This window comes from Patiria miniata, unplaced genomic scaffold, assembly GCF_015706575.1.
Source record: "Patiria miniata isolate m_02_andy unplaced genomic scaffold, ASM1570657v1 HiC_scaffold_24, whole genome shotgun sequence".
NCBI classification, from domain to species: Eukaryota; Metazoa; Echinodermata; class Asteroidea; order Valvatida; family Asterinidae; genus Patiria; species Patiria miniata.
In genome coordinates, this window is record NW_024037063.1 from 9,344,019 (window position 1) to 9,366,281 (window position 22,263).

The 22,263-nt window shown below is 39.7% G+C and overlaps 1 protein-coding gene across 1 annotated transcript; it reads left to right on the forward strand.

The window, feature by feature from the left end:
- The first annotated feature begins 1,843 nt into the window (after positions 1-1,843).
- Positions 1,844-20,210, forward strand: LOC119731900 (cell death protein 3-like). The gene is made up of 4 exons (XM_038205187.1): positions 1,844-2,057; positions 15,207-15,304; positions 15,398-15,550; positions 19,914-20,210. The coding sequence occupies exons 1-4, from the start codon at positions 1,844-1,846 to the stop codon at positions 20,208-20,210; spliced, it is 762 nt and encodes a 253-aa protein (XP_038061115.1).
- The last annotated feature ends 2,053 nt before the right edge of the window (positions 20,211-22,263 follow it).

Sequence of the window (22,263 nt, forward strand, 5' to 3'; positions counted from 1 at the left end):
GAATAAAACTGGAGAAATGGTTTAAAATGGAATTGAAATACCTGGACATTTATTTTTGAGCGAACATACGTGGTGTATAAGGTAATTTGCGGGCTGCATGAACATGTATGTCGCAGGTCAAAAATTACGGGCTTTGATTTGATATCATGTTATATATGTGCATCAGAAATTCTCGGCCGAATTCGGCCGAAAATATAAAGAAACACATACAGAATTCGCCATAGTTGCGTCAAGGCGTCCCCTCGACCTCTTTTACGGCTGTTTGCGGAAGTGTGTGTGGTACGTGCGGAAGTGTGTGATGGGCGTACGTACAAGCACACGACGCACACGCAAGGGTCGTCGAGGCTAACGGAAGAGTACAATAAGTGTGCCGCGGCGTGCGCGGTGTGCGGTAGCGGGAACAAGCTCGTTTGGAAACAAGCTGATAGCCTTGGTCAAGGCTAATAGCTATAGGGTTTGGGCGCTATATGCTACGCGTGGGCGAACTGGCTACCAGTTGTAGCACAGGTCGGACAGTTAAGCCGTACACTTGCGGGTGCATTGTGGTTGGGCCCATGGGCTGGGCCCATGGTTTCGTGGTACTACGTACGAGCAAACATATCTCCACAGTGCCACTGAACTATGCAATGCAATGTTTTTTAAGAAGTGCGACATTGAGTTGTGGAGTGCTAAATATTGGAGTGAGCAGGGCAATATTGGTCAGTGCACTGCTGACTAGGGTTGAGCAGTGCGATAATAGCTGAGTATTGCAAATAGGGCTGGTTCAAAAACCACAGGTTGTACTAGAGGCACTCCAGACAATCATTCCCAAATCATTTAATCATTCTTCGGTTGCAGTACGAACCGGCGTATCTCGATTGTTTGCCAAATGGACCTTTTGTCATTAACGTTATTTTTTCATTAAAGAGTTTATCCTCAGACAGTTTTATTCTGATCTGAGTTCTTACTAACTAAGACCGCTCATTAGACTGTGCGGCGTATCTCTAAGAAATCAAAAATGTTTCACCACAAAGTGGCGTATCCCGATACGCCGCTTCTTGCGCTAATTCCAATAGCGCTGCGACGTAGTTCTAATCAGCGTCATCATGAAAAGTTTGAATTCACCGTTACACGAACCATCGTATCCTCGTATTTTCGACGTGGCCACGTTGTATGAAATTCGTGACGTCACGTTTTACAAAGTGACATGTATCTTGGGAACTAAATATCCTAAAAACTAAGCATCTCAGAAGCAAACGGATAGCATACGATGAAGTTTAAACTAGAATTTTTTAGCTGAAACAAATTAAACCCTGATTGAATTCCTACACAGGGAGTATGAGGAATGAGCCTACTAAAACTGACCACTTTAAATCGTTTTTTCTCAAAAACTCAACAATTGGGATACGTCGGTTTGTGCTGCGACTGACGAGTCGTTGGAATAAATCTCTTGAATAAATCATCGTGGTTACTTGAGATTTCCGATCATTCAGTTGCCAATTGTCGTTGTTATTGTGTAATTGCCCAATTAACAGAGAGTTTAATAATCAATTCCTGCGGCAGTAGATTTCCACCCAAAACGAGCCTGCATCCCTTAGCCTTTAGACTGCTTTGGTCCGAGGAATAATTTGGCTTGGGAACAGCCCGCCACAATAATATCAATAAGGACTTACATTTGACAATGTGATGATGAAAATAGCAAAGTTGATACATTTCATCCAACCTTAGTATATCGCCATGCATACGGCTTTTTGCCCTATATTTCTTTCCTTCTTCAACCAACTTCTGAAGGCTGCTATTATTATTAAAGATCAACCTTTTTGTGAAATAGGTACTTGGTTTTGTAGGACGACATCTTAAAAAAATGACAGACATGTGGATCAAGGGAATCAACTACATTTTCAGCGTTGAATGCCCGTGCCAGCGCAGCTCACTTCACTTTTTGAGTCTGAAAGAGTGCTTGGCTAAATCGAAGGTTTCCTGCAGGATTGATAAGAAACCTCAAATATCGATTGAAACGGACCGATTCCAAGCCATGTTCAACCAGGAAAGCTCTGAGGAAGACCCAACAGCTGTTGGTAAGTACATTGTATGTTGTACAAATAGATAATGTAATATTTGTTTTCAAATTTCAGCAAACTGTTATCTCCTGCACTTTATGTACATCTCTTGAAATATGGTGCTTTGAAAGTGTTGATACTTGTTTAATGTGGGCAAAATCACAATACGAGTGATGCTAATATTTTGTGTTGGCTGTCTTTTGCCATTCGCTATGTACATCAGGCATGAAGGTTTTCCTTGGATCAGCTGATCTCCTCTTTTTAACTTCTGTTGTAATCCATAAACTAAATGCATGTTTGTGTTCAAACATAAGGCTGTTTCGGTAATTTGTTATTGTATTGTTATGTCATATAATAGACTGACAGGACAAACATGTGCAGTAGAGTGATCAGGAGTAATATAGTATTGTTGATATTGGCCGTCCCAATAGGCACAGTAATATGACGTCACATGTCACGTAATGAGGTCATCGTGACGTCAATTCAATGTTAATCTATAACACAGCCCCGCCTTTCAACCCAATAGGACCTGTCGTTCTGTAGATATAGGCCTTCAAAATATGCACTTTTTATACGACATCACATGTCACGTGATGACGTCATCGTGACGTCACTTCAATGTTATCTATGGAGTACCGAAGTGACTACGTCACACGCATAAAATGTGTGTGAAAGAACTAAGCCCGTGATTCATGTCAGTAAACCAACACGCGCGAGCACTCCATTCGTTTGCACTACACTTTCTAGTTCAAAATTACGTCACACTTCTGTACTCCATAACACATCCCGGTTTAGGTACATACCAAGTTTCAACCCAATTAGAGCTGTAGTTCTGTAGATATAGGCCTTCCATGCACTTTTAATATGAAATCACATGTCACGTGATGACGTCATCGTGACGTCATTTCAATTTGTATGTATAACGCATCCCTGTTTAGGTACGTACCAGGTTTCAACCCATTTAGACCTGTAGTTCTGTAGATATTTGCCTTAAAAAATATGCCCTTTTATTATGACGTCACATGTCACGTGATGACGTAATCGTAACGTCACTTCAATTTTCATCTATAACACATCCCGGTTTAGGAACATACCAAGTTTCAACCCAATCGGGCCTGTAGTTCTGGAGATAACGGTCTTCAAAATATGCACCTTATTGTGACGTCTCGTGACTATTGATGACGTCATAATGAAGTCAATGCTCGGCACACATCTTCAGGTGCTGGACTAAGTGTGTGCCGAGTCAGATTGATTTTAGTGCCCAAAGTGCATTCCACTATGAAAACGTGTACAATTGCTACGGGAAATGGCTGCAAAAGAAGAAAAAACTAGAGTTGTATGACTTTTGAGTTAATATGCAATCATATAAATTACATTTTTGTATTCAAAGTTCATTAAAGTTATATTGAGGTTGTATAGCCAACAGATATGCAATATATAAAAAATTAGTTGATGGTGTCATGTTGACGTCACAGGCTCTACGATGACGTCATCTTTATAACACTTGTCAATGCACTTTTTCCATTGTGGTCTTGGCTTGTACTAAGCTTGAAGTCAATCCAGTAATAGGAAGTGTTACATTTTGGAAGCGGAACGAAATTTTAAATATAAAAAATCATAAAAAAATCAACCGATGACGTCATGGTGACGTCATTTCTGATTGTGAATGCTAGTAAATTATCGACCAATCAACCAAGTTTCATGACAATCGGACCTTCCCTAATATTTGTTTTTAAAAATCGCATTTGGATGACGTCATCGTGACGTCACGAATTTTTCAAAATTTTGTGCACATCCCTATTACCTAACAAACCTAATACAAAATAATTTTTAGATTTAGAATGTTGGGTTAGAGAGATATAGTGCTAATCTTCAAAGTGGCGTGTACAAAAATCGTGTACAACGTCTATGGCTAGAGGTCTATGTCTGTTTGCAACAGAGCATAGGGCTTTACCGCATAAGGTTTTTTTTTTAATTGAGGTCATGTTTTTCTGTTTTGTGCAAAACTGTGTGCATTTACGTTTTGTCTAACAAACCTCATTCAAGAGGAAATTTAATTTTGGCATATTGCATTTATGAGATATGGCAAAAGTCTTATATATAATGTATATATATATATATATAATCACAAGATGACGTCATGATGACGTCAGCTCAATATTTTTTTGTAACACATCCCGGCCTTCCCCCGTTCCAATCTTCAACCCAATCTAAATTACTGTTGATGAAATATAGGGGCTTAAAATATACAAACGATGACGTCTAACTATGACGTCATTGTAACAATACTTGGCTGTGCTCATTATTTTATTGTGGTTTTAGTCTATACCAAGTTTGAAAACTATCGGATTAATGAAAGTGTTAAATTTTGTAAGCAGAATCAGATTGGCAATATTAATAAAATCGTTAAAAATCTACCAATGACGTCATCGTGACGTCATTCAAGATTTTGTGTACTAATGTTATTATTTTCCCGCCCACCAAGTCTCATGACGATCGGATATTCCCTTATAAAAAAAAAAATCGCATTTTTGCTTACGTCATCATGACGTTACGCAATTTTCGAAATGTTGTGCCTATATCTATTGCCCAACGAACCTTATACAAAACGAATTTTGAATTTATCATATTGCGTTAGTGAGATATGGCAAAAGTCTTCAAAAATTCAAAATTAAATACAAAATCACATGATGACGTCATGATGACTTCATCTTGATAACGCTTGTCAATGCACATTTTTGCATTGTGGTCTTGGTTTGTACCAAGCTTGAAGTCAATGCAACGAAAAGTAGTGTTTAATCTTGGAATGGGAACGAAATTGTAAATATGATAAACATTCTAAAAAATCATGCGATGGCGTCATGTTGACGTCATTTCGGATTTTGCATACTAGTACCAATATCTAGCTATCAACCAAGTTTCATGACGGCCGGACTTTCCCTTTTATGTGTTTTAAAAATCGCATTTTGATGACGTCATGATGACGTCTTACATTTTTCAAAATTGTGTACATATTCCATGTTACGTAACAAACATAATACGAAAAGTATTTTGAATTTTGCTTGTTGCGTTCGTGAGATATGGCTTAAAGGTCCAAAACTTCAAAAAATCATATAAAATCGCACGATGATGTCATCATGACGTCACCTCAATTTTTACATTTAACACATCCCGGTCTACCTGCATACCGAGTTACAATCGGACTTGCAGTTTTGTAGATATATGACTTCAAAATATGTTCGTTTCTGAAGACGTCACGTGACCCAGGATTACGTCATCATGACGTCACTGTTCGGGGCACATCTCTACAATAAGGACTATGACTATGCTTACTTGAATGATGTATGACAAAGATTAATGCCAAAAGTGGCACTGAGAAAAAACGTGTACAAAGTCTATTGGATTTAGGCGACAAAAAGAAGAAGAGAAATGAACAAACTAGAAATCTATGTCTGTTTGCAATAGCACATAGGGCTTTTCCGCATTATGATTATTTTTTTTATCAATAACGCGTCACAGACTATGCATGTACAACGCTTTAGAGTATACGGTACAAGCATTTTAGAATTTAGCATGTAGCGTCTGTAAGATATATATTATCGTCAAAGGGAAATAAATCCTTATTAAATCCTTATTACGATGACGTCATCTTGATAACACTTGTCAATGCACATTTTTGCATTGTGGTGTTGGTTTGTACTAAGCTTGAAGTTAATGCAATGAAAGGAAGTGTTAAATTTTGGAAGCGAAATGAAATTGTAAATATTAAAAAAATAATAAAAATCATGCAATGACGTCATGGTGACGTCATTTTAGATTTTGCTTACCAGTATCATTATTTAGCTATCCAACAAGTTTTATGAAGATCAGACTTTCCCTTATTTGTGTTTTCAAAAATCGCAATTTTGACGACGTCATCATGACGTCACACGTTTTTCAAAATTGTGTGCGAATACCTATTGCCTTACAAACAAAATACAAAAAGAATTTTAAAATTTGCATTTTGGGTTCGTTCGTTTTCAAGTGAATTCTCCAAATTTAAACCACTGTCTTCATAAAAACCACATATTTATAGCTGGATATATCTCATCTATAAATAAAGACAATTGCGAAACAAAACGTACATAAAAAAGGAATTTAACATGCATGACATGAAAACAAATTAGCATCCTCAAAACAAGCCAATTAACCCCCCTGAAATTATGTGTTCGTGTGCATGGTGACTTGCTGCACACCGTTCTCCGCCCGCGTACATGCTAAAAGACTAGGCAGAAAACCTACAAAAAAGTGGCCACAAAAACTAGCACAAGCTAATTCAACGAAAGCACTTTGCCTTCTTTATCGATGTGTGGTGATCATTTTTTTGTCCTAACCTAGTCAAGCCACGGCGAAGAAACTAAAAATGAAAAAAACAAAATTCATCCTCAAAATCACATTCCAACTTCTGCCAACTATACTGCCAACTATACTGAATCCATTACTGAATCCACAAATCATTCAGGAAAAAAAACGTTCGCTTTCAACTTACCATGCATGCCATCTTGGCGACTCGCTACTTCTCTTGTAAATGTGTAGTTTATAAAAACAGAGCTGTCGAACTCTCGCGGCCGTTCGATTCGTGACGAAGCTCTGTAGGTAAATGTGAGCATTTAACCGCAACATCACATGCGCTGCAGGCTGACTGACAAACGATGTATGTGTATATGTACAACGTACGTGCATGAACATGTACACTGTGGACGTCCTGTGCGTGTTTTAAAGCAGAGGCATTGTCAACCTGAAGTTTTAAGCGTGCACAGGGCAAGTCCAAGTTCGCTTATTGCTTCGAAACTTCAAAATGTTTAAGACCTACCCTTCAATCGACAATTAAAGTAAAAATAATATAAAAAACTGTCGTGGTTGATTTTTCAGGAATTTCTAAAGGAAAAAAGTTTTTTTCATTATAACTTCCGGTCTGACGACGTTATCATTTTTTTTCGCTCACAGGTTTGTCTGCACTTAAAGTCACCATATACACCAATTCTAAAAGCGATTACCGCAAACTTCGTCACAGACATCGACTGAAAATCATTTTACACTTTACTCAACCTGCCCATAGAGGGCGCTCTAACATGTTATGACGTCAACGGTGTTTTTCGTAAAGTACAATCTAGCCACAGACTAACATCGTTTTAAGCAAGTTCACATCTTTTTCCAATTCTAGATCATAAGGCTATTTGAGTTACTTCCGGTTCAGACCGGAAAGAAGGGTCACGTGATTTTGCTCACACGAGATAGAATGAAGATTTTGGATTATTCTATCAATTCCTGCAAACGTCAAGTTTTGGTCTCTCACGGCTGATTTTATACTGATTTCTAAAGATTTAATCTGTTAATCTTTAACGTGACGTCACGTGACCCACGATGACGTCACGATGACGTCACTCCTCGGGACACAACTATGCTGTAAAGTCCATGCCTATGCTGACTTTGAATAATGTACAACAAAGATGTTTCTAATATCGATGTTGATGATAATGATAGTGATAGTGGATGATTTGTGTACTTACTCTTGATCTTATTTGCAGGGATTAAAAAGCCAATTTAAATAAAATTGTGTCAGTTGCGATTAATTGTTAGTGTTATCAATATTCAAAAAACAATTGCTACTGTTATCAACATTCAGAATGCCCAAAGTTGTCAGTGGCTTTAATTTTTTTTAGTGGGACTGTCCACGTTAAATTTGGGTCATACAAATAGAAACGACATTCTTCAAACCACATTTCCCAACTACAAAACAAAAATGCACTAAATTACTGTAAAAAAAAAACCTATTCAAGGGAACGAAATTAAACAAATAATGAATAAAAAAAGCAATGACAGTCCATGGAGTATCCACTAGACTACATCAGTGACTCCTTCCACTGCGTTTTATAATTCATTATATTATACATGTATTGCGCCATACGCTGCAATTATAGGACCGACTTTGTGGTATAAAGCTCGCCTTTGGTCAATGCAGTCTTCGGCACGCTTTTGGGATAGGGCGCCTTCATTCGAGCGGTACTTCACTGGATTACTTTTTTTTTCCACTTTTACCCACTGCCCTTTATACTATAACAGAGTCATGTTTCCCATAAGTGTTGCAATTGCACTCAGTTAGGCAATTGCACTCTATGACGAGATTCCTTCATAGGAAAATTGGATTCCTGGTATCCAAATCTGTCCAAGTCAAATCTTACTTTTATGAGTGAGTGCTTCGTAATACGGCCGCATTTTCACATTGCGGGGTACAATTAATATTTGTCTTCGACATTATCAGCAATGTAGACCTATATGCAAATTAAACAAAATCCTCGGTCGGCCGTTGGACACAATGAGTCGGACATAATCGGCAGTTGGACATAATGGGTCGGACACAATGGGTCGGTTATAATCGGCCCTCGGATACAATGGGTCGGACATAATTGGCCGTCGGACACAATGGGTCGGACAAGATCGCCGTCGGACATAGTCGGCCGTTGGACACAATGGGTCGGACAAGATCGCCGTCGGACATAGTCGACCTTTGGACACAATGTGTCGGACAATATCGTACGTCGGACATAATGGGTCGGAAATAATAGGCCATCGGACACAATGGGTCGGACATAGTCGAACGTCGGACATAATGGGTTGGACATAATCGCTGTCAGACATAATGGATCGGACATAATCGGCTGTCGGACACGTGGGGTTGGACATATTCGGCTGTCGGACATAATTGGTCGGACACAATCAGCCGTCGCTCAACAAAATCTGTTGTCGGACTTAATCTATCAAACGGACATAACGGTTGTGAACACACGTACAGCCGACCGATATGTACCCATGTATCGTAACGGTACCTGTCATGGGCAGAGCCGTATATTAGACGAAAAAAGATATATATGTGGGCTACACAATATTATGTGACCTGCAAAACTTTACGAAATCAAATAAAAATCAGATGATAACATTAACCGAATGCAATTTTGTTTGCACGTATACATTCCAAACAAAAACCCGATCGGACTTTTGGTCCTCTAGATAAAGGACTATAAAGTGTGCAACTTTAAGAGGACGTCAGGTGACCTGTGATGACGTCATACTAAAAGTATGAACAAGGTTCAAACCCAATTGGACCTATGGTTCTTTAGAACTACGTCACATGATCCATGATGACGTCATCATTACGTAACTTCTCACTACTCTTGATCTGTGCCAATCGGACCTATAGTTCTCTAGAAATATGACTTTAAAATATGCAATTTTAAGATGACGTCACGTGACCCATGATGACGTCAACATGACGTCAATCTTTGGGACACGACTTTGCAAGAAGAAGGAGGAGGAGGAGGAGAAGGCGGCGGCAGCGATGCGGAAAAACACAAACAAAACCACCTCAACGAAAACAAAGGTTCTTTTGGCTGGTTGTCGAAACAGCCAACTAGAGGTCCATGACCGTATAATGAACAGAACATAGGGCTTTTACGCATTTCACGTTTTGCAGAAGTTTATGATTTTTTTGTCCATGTGCAATCATGTTCAATAATGTTTAATTCCATGCGCGAACAATGTTATGTGATATACATGCTACTTTAGCAGCCAACAAAATCATGAAATTTCATGGCTAAAATCTTTGTATTTCTATACATGCAAAACGTTACATGACACTCACTATGTATGTACAAAGATTCAATCCAATCTGCATCGTAGTTCCCTATATATATGCTGTTGAAAAAATGCACCTTTACGATTATGTCACATGACACGTGATGACGTCATCATTTCTCACTTTTCGTGCATATATCTGTGACCAAACACCCCCCCCCCCAAAAGAATTTTTTATTTAGCATGTTGCGTTCGTGAGATATGGTGCTTAGCTTCAAAACTTCAAAAATCTATTGATTATCACACGATAACGTGACCATGACGTCAGCTCCATTTTAATCTATAACACATACAGGTATGTGACGTACAACGTTTAAACCAAATTCGCCTTGTAATTCTCCAGATATATCCAGTTAAAAATGTACCTTTCAAATGAAGTCAGATGACACTTGATGACGAAATCATGACGCTACTCGTTCATGCAAGACCTTACTATGGGGGTTACTCAGTGCCAAGATTCATTCAGATTAAAGTTGTATTGAGAAAAGTGACCCCGCAAATGAAGCACGTACAAAGTATTTGGGATTTGGGGTAGCTTTTTCGCTGATAACAAACAAAAACCCAAACATTTGAACAGAAACAAAGGTTTTTCCGCTTTTGAGCGGAAATGCTATAAAACCCCTTGTTGTTCCAAAGTATACCTGTCACACACAGTCAGTTGAGCATGGGTATAACATTGTGTAAGAAGCCAGTAAGGCATTTGCAGGGAGTAAATTGCGGGAATGTTTGCTGCTTACTTATGAAGTACATGTACTTTGCAACAATTTCTGCTCCAGCATGGGGTTCCTTTTATTCATTGTAATTAAAACATTAAGTTAATTAGATTCATTAAAAAAACTAGAATCCTTTCCACAGTCACTTTGTTTCAAAACACAAGAGGGAAAACCCAACAAATTGCAGACTCATCACGACTCAGCACTTTTTAGTGAAATTTTCAATCCATTTTTTGACAAGTTGGGCGCACTGGTTTTGGGGCTTTATATTTTTAAGATCCTTCATCAAAAAAACAATGCGACGTGACCTAACTAGAATGTTGATTATTGTTTCGGGAATTTGAGCTATACATCCATTTATGTGAGTTCCAATATCCTGTGTCTCGCGAGTCACTCGTTCGCAGCATACACTATTTAAGCCGCCATGCAATCTGTCTGTCTGTCTGTCAGGCGGTCTTGCCTGCCTGTCTGTTTGTTTGTTTGCCTTATATTCCTCGCTATGATTTTCAAGATTGCATACTCCGAGAAAGGTCCGTTCTGGTCGCCGGATTTTGCCATAGCTAGTTTGAAACTTTCCAAAAAATCGAAAAGTCAGGTAAAGACGCTAAATTTGTGTGTGTTTGTGCTGGGGTTTGTTTATGTGTATTTCGAGGACACGCATGTGAATCATCGTAGAGTAATTGAGGACAGGAGTCACATCGAGGACGACCTCGATTAGAAAACGTATACAAAATCAATGGGAGCTGTTGCAAAGAAGTAAGAGTATAAACAAAAGATCGATGATGAGGAACAATAGAAAATCGTCCATTAACACCATAAACATGCAATGTGTATGTGTGTTTTGTATGGCACACTTGTATTGTTGTCGGCCCTTAAATTGTTCGAAAGCACCGATTTTTTTGGTTAATTTGAAGTTCACCAATACTGAGGGAGGTTTGGCTCAACTACTTGATAACTGGGGAAAAGGTAATTGCGCGCAACTAAAGGGTACAATGACAGCCATTTTGGACTTTTCATATTTGGACTCTTCATAATTATCCAGTCGCTAATATCGGGACCCTTTAGGCCCGGGGACCATTCAACACTGGTTTGTGAAGGCCCTCCCCCCCCCCCCCCCACCGGTAAACTTGCCCGCGCCAAATGTTCCATACATGCTCCTCAATGCCTTAACTTTCAATTTTTGATAAGAACCAACTGATCTAATGCCATTATTTTCAGGGTCAAGAAATGCAACTGCACCATTTGGGATAGTGTCAAATGGGTAGTTTATAGCTATTTCAGCTATATAGAGTATCGTGTTTGTTTTTGCTTGAGGTTGTTAATGATGTCTCGGGCAATAATTCTTATTCCCGGGCACAAAACCGCTTGACCATTACTTCCGGTGTTACTGGAAGTGCCATACAAATTGAATATAACTGGAAAGCAAATAAATTATGAAAGTGTTTAGAACGGAACACAGTACACAAACAAAATAACATTATGACGTCATCATTTAAAAGGGCGCCTTCTATCGGTACCTCAATAGGGTTTCCTTTTTTTAATTTAAAAACCCTTTGTCGATTGCCCCTTGTTATCTTTTTATCAACTACATAAAACTTTGCAATATTTCAAAATGATGACGTCATCAGACCAAAGTTACTGTGGGGAGAATTTGAAAATGATTCTTTTTTTTTTAATTATATCATTTGATCCCTGTCTTATGATTTTGTTTGTAGCCCAAATAATGATATCCGTTACAATGTTTAACTTTGAATATTTAATGTTGTGACGTCATCAAAACCGAAGGTGTTACTTATACATACACTTATATTTTCCATATTTTCATACGTTATTTTAACTTAATAATGAACATGTGTCCTCTCCTGACTAAATCGGTATTAACTTTCCATTTTTGGACTGGTGACGGCATCAAACCAGAAATAACTTGTACGTGTACATGAAATATTTGCTGAAATTTGATATATTTTTGTTTTAAAGCTACAGTCCATCATTTGTAATTTGTGCATTTTGTTCGTTTGAAGCAACAAAAGAGTTCATAATCTAATGAAGGATACTGAGCAACTAACCCGATGAAGTTTCAGCTGAGCTTCAGCTGTACATTCCGAGAAAAACAGCATTCTAAGATCTCAATTTCAAATCCAAAGTTATTACTACACCTCATACATATTCATGATCGAGAGCCGAACGTTCACTGGTCAATTCACCATCACGTGCCAGATGTTATTCTTGCTGTTTACCAAACGCGCGCGCGAGGATTCACGCACATTGTAAATACGCATGCGTAGTAGACTGTCGCACGGGTTACCCGTGCGACAGTCTACTACGCATGCGCTTTACAGAGCAATCGAGGAACTGACGCACGGGTGCAGTACGCACGCGCGAACATCACCCAGGAGAGATGCATCTACCATGCATCTCATGGTTCGCGTAAAAATGTTAATTTCCAGAGCTCAATGATGCCGTACTATTTCCAGAGCTCAATGATGCCGTACTGGAGAAAATTTGTAGACCGTGTAAAGATGTCTCCTGTACAAAAGAAAGTTGTACACATTGCAAACATTTGTATTTACAACTGTGGTAACTGTATTATATTGCAAACGAACCGAACTAGTAATTGAATTTGAATTTTTTGGTGAGCTGTACAAGTTTCCCCGAACTTTGTTTAAGTTGCATAATAATAAAACAAAATTCGGCAACTGAATATGTATGAGGTATAGTAAAACAAATATAACATGGTTTATTTCGGGTGGACAGTCGATATTAGCTCCCCTCGGTATTGGAAGTTGACAAACTAGTTCCCTCGGCTACGCCTCGGGAACTAGCTGGTCAACTTCCAATACCTCGGGGAGCGAATATCGACTGTCCACCCTCTAACCATGTTATATTTGTATACTGAATCTTGTTTTGAATTGTTTTGAATTGCAGCTATACGTGACGTCGCGCACTGAAACGAATTATAAACAACCGCGCGCGCGTGTGCGTCGTTCCAATACTTGTGCGCGCTGCGCTGAATAACAGAACGAACTACTAATTTAAATTTTCCTACGGTGCTTCTTAAGAATCACCGTTGGGAATGCCTTCTCTGTTGATTACTTGAAAATGACAGCTTCCCAGAAAGAATAATTTCACAGGGAGTTTAGTTCCCTTAATATCTTTCAACCAAATTTGTTTTTCAACAATAATTACGCCAGTTACCTTTCGGATGGCTGCAAATGATGGACTCTAGCTTTAAACAAAATCGTTGGTTGTACTGGATAGATTCGATTTTCGTGATCCTCTGTTCTGACATAACACTATTCAAACTTAACTGGGCTGTGTCTAATAAAATAGTTGGCTGCCCGACTACTCTGCGTTTGTAACTCAACAACGCCTTGACCTGTAGTTTTGATTGCGCGTGTATCCGGTCTACTTCGTTGACCACTCGCGCGCTTCCAAGTACGCAGTTATTCTGCGTACATTTGTTAATTATTACCATAGATATAGAATAAAAAGACTAGATCGGCAGCGCGTCCACACGCACCCATTCACTGTGCGATAAATCTCCGCCATTTTTGTTGTCACTCGTGGACGCGCAACAAATTAACGTCTGTGGAGATCAATGGCTAAATGTATTTTTCCTCCAGCACGTGACCAGGCTCAACGCGCGCGCGCACCAAGTATTGACGCGATGCACCCACGCGTTAGCAATAATGGTGCAGTGTGGGCGTGATCGGCGTTGCGTTCGTCACGTTTTCGCGAATTATTTGTATCTTTCCTCCAGCAAGTGACCCTCCATGAAAGTCTGCGCTTGTGGACGCGCTGCCGATTTAGTCTTTTCATTCTATATCTATATGATTATTACATGTATATTACATGTAGATTATATTTTTAATTACCTCACCTTAGAACGATTTCAGATCTTGAGGTAGTGACACGTATAGTTGTAAGCGATTCATATCGCTGGCTGTTATTCCATCCGTCATATAGATCATCATCACCTCCAGGTCAATTTCACCTCTCCTATTTCATACCATCGCTTAGTGGAACCGACTGTGTCTGCTACCCCACCTTAATAACCCTTCCCGGCCACATTTTAGACATTATAGACTGTGAGTCACTGAACATCGATCATCGCTATACGTCGGTCGACTTAAATAATTATGTTTTTTAAGTCAAGATATGTAAGTCGAATACCCAAAATATACTCTTAAAAAAATTATTAAAAATGTACCAAAATATGGGTACAAATTATATTCGACCGAGGCTGATTGATGTAAATGAGGCACCTCTTCAAAAAATAATAACTGTCTCACTTTTCCCAGCAGCGTGGCCAGGGTTCTCATCCTTGAGGGAGGTGGCGAGTGGGGGGGGGGGGGGGGTGCATGTGACAGTGGGGGCGCCCATTGTTTCCGTGCTCAGGTAGACATGATTTTGGCGCCATCTTCCCATGGGGTCGCTGTTAAAAACCGACAAACAGGGTTTTTGTGACCCAAAAAAAACAGAAAATGAGAAAAAAAACCACTAAATCTATGTTAAACAAATTCAGCCTAGTCACTTAAAGGACTGTGATATTCTCCGGTTCCCATATTTCCAGTAGACGGTTGACTGGGAGGCGACGATTTTTTTGTATGGGGGTAGGGGCGTGCGCCCCCACTCCCGTAGCAACGCCGCTGACTCCTTCTAAATATCTTCTCTGGGGATATAATAATCTATATTCCAAATCTGGTGCTTTGGACCAGTCGGTCACGATTCAACCCATAAGCCACCTGACTTATATGCTTGTCGATTTCTTCCCACAATGCAGATGCCTTGTTTACAGTGGAACCCGACTCTGAAGGTTCCTACGCAGCTTACAAGATGAAGACAACTCAACCCACACAAGATATGCTGAATCCAGAAAACGTAATAGAAGCATACACTTATGTTACTTCGAAACTATGTTTTTTGTTGATCTTATCAAATGTAATTTTGTTCTTTTTTTCTTTAAATTTACAGACTTATCAGCTGGCGTCGAAATGCAAAGGACTTGCGTTCATTCTAAACAACAACAAGCAGCGGGAAGGCTCACAGATCGATATGGCAAACATGATTCATCTCTTTAAAGAACTTGGATATACACCACTTCCCTACGAGAATCTTGAAGGAAAGGTAAAAAAAATGGAATCAGCAGAAAGAGCTAGAGGGGCGCTCTCTAGCCAAAAAAGGAAGGGACCATCTATAAAGTACTTACACACAGAATGCCGACTTTTTATAACCCCCTGCATAATGGCAGACGCAGTAGTTCCAATCCACCTTTCCCTGTAGCTGTACGCATAAGTTTTCCATAATTTCCGTGTACTATGCCATGTACACCCATCCGGTTCGTAAGTGTGACGTCATTTCAACTTAAACCACGCCCACTGGCACTGACTACGGAATATCATTGGAACATAGACTGATTGCCAGTCCCTCCATTGTCCTTCGGACTTCGAATGTAGGGACAGGTGTCTATCAATGAATCCTGAATATTTTAGGAGGTTTTCCTCCTAACGTATGCAAATTATATGCAGGACTGGCCGAAGTCTGGTTCCCGCAGCCTGAATACAAAAATCACAACAACAATGTTAGCGCACATCCCGCTATTGCAAAATGTGCAAGTTGTGCGAATTAGATAGTTTGTCAGGTAACTATCAATTGAGAGAGGGGCATTATTCCCAGTTATTTGAAACCAATGCAGTTGAAAGGCTTGAAATTTGCCTTCGTGGAGACATCGGCGATTTTGCTTACTGTATGACAAAGAGTCGGATAATCATACTGCGCACACGCAGATGTGATTCAATTGATGGCTTAAAATTGAATGAGGACTAGCTACGGGTCCCATATTTTATGGGGGCGGTGACCATCTACATTGGAAGCATTGGCATATTAGTCCGGTCAATTTAGAACAAAACAGGGCCTGAACTAGAACAAATTGCAATAGAATTTATTTTAATGCTTTCACGTAAGGAAATATCACTTTTTAACATAGGTCTACTGAAAATTTAATTTCCTTTTTTTTTCTTTGTGATCTAAGTGTTTTGAGATGTTTCGTTTCATATTTTCATGTGCTAATAATATGCACTGTAAGCTTCACAACCTGAGCCCAGTAATTCCTTAATTTTCTTAACCAAATCCAACACATCATTTTCAGGCGCTCAATCCTTAGTATTTAATTAAAGATTTTTGCTTTATTTTAAAACGGTCAATGCATGCACTGTCCAACCGCTTTCTATATTTCTATGTAACTACAAAATAACTGTATCCGATAATGTATCACCTCGGAACGGATGCTGTATCAACCGATAAAGTATCAAAAATCAACCGATCATGTATCAGTATGGGGAAAAGGTGTACACAAAATAATGTTTGTTTTATGTCCTATTTATCCCGCCCCAATTTTTGACCGGGGATGGGGGTCTGGGCTATTGGATAACCCCCCCCCCCCCAATTATTTCGTACTAAGAGAAAAAACGCAGATTTTGAGGAATTTTTCTAACTTTCCAACCGCCGAAATGTATTAAATAGTAAAGGGAGAAAAGGACAAAAAGCTTGAAATGTGCTGATACATCTGTATCATGAATAGCGCCCCCAGTGTCATGTTCTCCCTCCCCCCCCCCCTTTGAATTTTACGGCCGGGATTTTTTTTTTTTTTTTAACCTATCCCCCAGTCCCCGGCACACATTTACGCCACTGTTGCAAGGGCGGACCCAGGAATTTTCGTCACGTTTGGACTGCAAACTGTATGGGTTCAACAAACTGAAGTCAGTGGGTGGACAAATAACAAATGGCGTCAAATGCGAACGGTGCCCCCTTAATTTAAAACAAATGCTTGGGCATTTGTACGGTACAGTAATATAGTGTACATGATTGTAGGATTTTGTCAGCGCTCCCCGTTTAAAATATGGCACGAGATTTTTTGTAGATAAAGAAACACTCTTTCGTTTGATTACCTGAACATTTGGGAGACTTTCGTAGTTCTCGAAAAAAACCCGGAAATTTCATGACCTAATTTTTAGTCGATTTGTCCGTGAAATAATATCGTCAAAATGCATGGAAATCTCTTCTTTGAGAAAAAAATACCTTGATAGATGTATGAAGTAGGTCTGTAACTATCTAAAACAACTTTGTTTATTTGGATCGGTTATGGTTTGCCATGAAAATTCGGAATTTTCTTAAGCCCTTTTTACGGCCATCGTTCGCTGGCCTAGCGTTGCTATCAGTTGTGTGGACGAGAAAATAGAGGAGCTGCGTGTGACCATAGAGCAAGGACCCAAGGAGTTCGTGCTCCAAGACTTCAAAAGTAAAATGATGGTCGCCGCGCTCGAAAGCTACAATAGAAAGCACCTGGCGCCAGCTTGCTCATTTGCTCACTACGCTAATCTTGACACAATAGAGATCCGCGCTCACTAATGCCAAAAAAGGAGTTTGCGTGGCTTCGTAGACAGTACCATGGTAAATACGCTTGCGCAGTTGTCATACATCGCTAAAAATGAATGATTTTGAAGTGTTTGTTCGGAGTTGGCTAATACTGGCTAACAATGTGGTCAACATCACTGAAACAATCATTTCATGAAGAACAAAATGCTCTGTACCTTTGGTGTGAGAACTTGTGAAATTTTGCCAAAAAAAAAACACATTTCATCAATGATATATTGCCAATTAAAATGTCTGAAAATACATGAAAACTTATCTGAAAGAAATCCAATTTATCTCCAAATTACAGGGACAGATAACGCTTTTAAGCACCAACAACTGCACATTGCTAACTTGAGCTAACAGATAACGCTTTTATGCACCAACAACTGCACATTGCTAACTTGTGTTCATAACTCACATCTAACAACTGCGCGATTGTAAAAACCTATCAGGGACAGATAACGCTTTACAGGGACAGATAACGCTTTTAAGCACCAACAACTGCACATTGCTAACTTGAGCTAACAGATAACGCTTTTAAGCACCAACAACTGCACATTGCTAACTTGAGTTCATAACTCACATCTAACAACTGCACGGGTTGTAAAAACCTATCAGGGACAGATAACGCTTTACAGGGACAGATAACGCTTTTAAGCACCAACAACTGCACATTGCTAACTTGAGCTAACAGATAACGCTTTTAAGCACCAACAACTGCACATTGCTAATTTGAGTTCATAACTCACATCTAACAACTGCGCGATTGTAAAAACCTATCAGGTACAGATAACGCTTTACAAATACGTAAAAAATATTTTTCAAAAAAGAACAGCGACGTGACATGACGTATTATGCAGCATATAGGGAGGTTATTGGTTACCAACTAAAAAGGCGGCGACGATCATCGTGCTCAAAGGCCGCTGGCATTCACGCTTTTAATGATCGAGGCTTGCGGTCACAGTGCTTTAGCTATAGACATTCCCGAGGGATTGGATGTTAATGGTCAAAATGTAAATCGCCCAAGAGTTCTGACTCCTTGGGTCCTTGCTCTATGGTGTGACACGGTAACTGACTGGACCAACACGCTGACGTTGCCTGACGATCATGCGAAGACACTGCGGCTAATAGCCTTGGCACATTCTGGAACTGTTATTGGTGTGGAACTTTGCGCGCGAACCAGTACAGTGCAGTGTCCCGTCCATTGATCTCCATACGGAGACAATGGTCCCGTACGTCCATGGTGCTCTCAAAAGTGGTAAAACGCGCCCTCTTGGTTAGAGCACTGAGCCCATACGGAGGCCAAGTGTTCGGAGAAAAGAACTTGTCCACATGAATTTCGACGCAAGATCTCCAGTTAATGTGACCGTCCGTTGCATGATGAAATCATTTGTGCCAGCGTGGATGGTACCCCCAAGCACATGATTATTTCTTGGCACTCGCGCGTGTGGAAAGGAGCCATGCTGACTTCCTTGGGCCTCGTGCGCCCGGCCCGGGACGAAAGCATTTTTGTCAGTTTATATTTCGGACCCCCAAAACACACTTAGACCAGAAAGTAATACCTATGACGATTTCAGGGTCGTTTCAAAGACAAATGGGATAAATCCTGGAGAAATTGAGAGAAAATGACAAAAACAATTTGCCCCGCCCCTGTACATTTTCTTTGGACCGATTTCGCTTTCAGCCTCACGATCGATCCATCGATGTGCATGCGTGCATGAATTTGAATTTATTAGGAAACTGGTCTTTTATGCAGTAGTTATAAATATTCATTCTTTTATGGTCAGCCCAAATCCAACGAGAGAAGACTGTTTACCATAGCCCGTACTCATTATCAAAGTGAAAATAATTATACCGTTGCGTCAAGGCTGTCTTTCGAGTGTGTATGACGCAATGTGTATGACAAAATCACTGGTTTGCACGTGCGTATGGCATGAAGCGTAATCGTCCAATTTATAGTGTCTTTTGGCGGCAAAAACTGAACGTCCACGTATTTATCCCGCACTATTTTCGTCCGTGTATTAGCAAAATATTTTCAATGATGTGTATTTTACCCTTTCGTTAATATCCTCCACAGGATATCACCGGGAATTTCAAGACGTTCGCCTCTTTGTTTAATCAGAAGGGCGTAAGTTACGACTCAGCCGTGATAGTATTGATGAGCCACGGCGATAAAGATGGAGTCATTCTCGGCACTGATAAAGTGAAAGTGAAACTTCAAGATTTGCATCGGGAGCTGGAACAAGGTGATGGGCTGGCAGGGAAACCCAAGATATACTTCGTGCAGGCGTGCAGGGGGAGTGAGTACAAATTCCTTCCAATTGGCCGTATGATGGCGCTCTCACGATCACATTTTGTGGTTACAAACAGTTGAAATCAGGGGCAAGTTCGCGCAAGAACTATTGTTAAACCATAGTTCGACTAACTTAGCCCGAACTCTTTCAGTCGACGATGGTTGAACTATACGCTAGTCGACTATTTAGTCAGGCAGCTTAGTGAATGAATGGATGTGGACATTCCGGACAAAAGCGCCAAAATTTTCTCAACATGCTCCTCAATACCTTAGCTTTCAATTTTTGATAGGAACCAACTTATTTAATGACATTATGGCGGCCATCTTGGAATTTAAGGTTGGCGGCCATTAACAACCTATATCTACGAAAATCTCATCTTCTAAGCCTCTTAGAATTAAAGTTTTACATTTTCAGGGTCAAGGAATGCAATTGTACTATTTGGGATAGTGTCAAATGGTTAGTTTGTTCAAATACTTAATACGGCGGCCATGTGGTTTGCCGTAACAGGACCAACACTGGCCCGATTCAGGCTATGTAGTAGAAGGAGGGTACCAGACTTTACCCCTTCCCGCCCCCGCCCCCGCCCCAATGATCCCCTCCCCAAAAATAGATCCCTCTCCCAATATCTCAGTCTCGGAATCAGGCCAAAACCGGACCCAATATCTCTCGTCTTGAAGATCTCTCTCTCACCAGCCGGTGAGTCTGATTGCTTATAAATCCAAAAGTTTGACCTCTTAACATTTTTTAAAAAATTATATTGATATATATAAATAATGAATATGATCAGGTCAATCGTTAAGGCATTTTCTAGATGGAATGAAGCCACGCTGCGCGATTACGTCCAGCGATATAATATACCGTACAATCAAAATGTTGCTCTTACGCGTAAAGTCTACATCAACGGGGTAAATATCTTTGAAGCTCGATTTAAAAACTTGAGGAAAAAGACGGTACTTGAGCTCAAACAGATTGTAGACGATTACGATCTAGAATATAACTCGTCGGGTTATAAAGGTCGATTTTTGGAAAAAGATTTACTCTCAGCGATTCAAAACTCTAGGCAACGCGAGGATTTTCAAGAGGCTGAGTTTAGAGCAACGAGGAGATTTAGAAACAACTTTGAAACTGGGAACTGATTCCTAGACTTTTTAACGACGATTTAGTCCGATTTGTTGATACGCATAAAGATCAAATTGTAAATAAAATCAAGTCAGAATTGAGAGAGCTAAGAGGTTTAAAAGTAGAGCTCGCAATCAAAATAAAATCCGAAAAAACCAAACCGGTTGGTACGATCGAAACGATCGAAGCTACACATTTTACCGATCATAGAGTCGTTTGAAATCAAAGTCAAATAAAACAGGTTTTAAAAGAAGACATCGACCAGCTATTTAAAAAGGATGAAAGGTAAACGAATCAAGGATCAGGTTGGGTTTTAAAAAAAGATAATGGCGTTGTATATCAACATTAACAGGTTTAACCCCGTGAGGGGCAGTTCTTATATTGACCTACCAAAATGTACCAAACAGAACACGGCGATGATAAATATTAAAAACAAAGACGACGAGTGTTTGAGATGGTGTTTGAGAGCTGCTCTTGGCTTGTATACGGATAAAGTAAAAAAATAACATAAAAAACGATCCTAAATATAAACTTCATAAAGAAGAACCTGTTGTATACACCAAAGACGACGGACTTAAATTTAAAGGCGTAGACTTTCCAACACCGATCGACCAGATACCAAAGATAGAAAGACAAAATAATTTTACGATAAACGTATACGTTTATGAAAATATATCCGTTACACGTGTCTAAAAACTACAAAGCAGAGTCACGACCTATCGATCTGTTTTTGTTTTCTGAGGGCGACAAGCATCACTATTGCTGGATAAATAATTTTTCGAGATTGATTTACAACGTTACCAAACATAAAAGTAAGAAATATTTTTGTCAAAGGTGCCTGTGTCATTATAGAACGCAAGTAAAATTAGATAGACACATGACCGATTGTAATGGTATAGATACACATCCGTCAAAGACTGTATTTCCTACCGCTAAGCGAAAATATGTAAATAACGAGTGGATAATCGACGAAAACGATGTGCCAATATTAGAATTTAACAACTACAGGTTTAA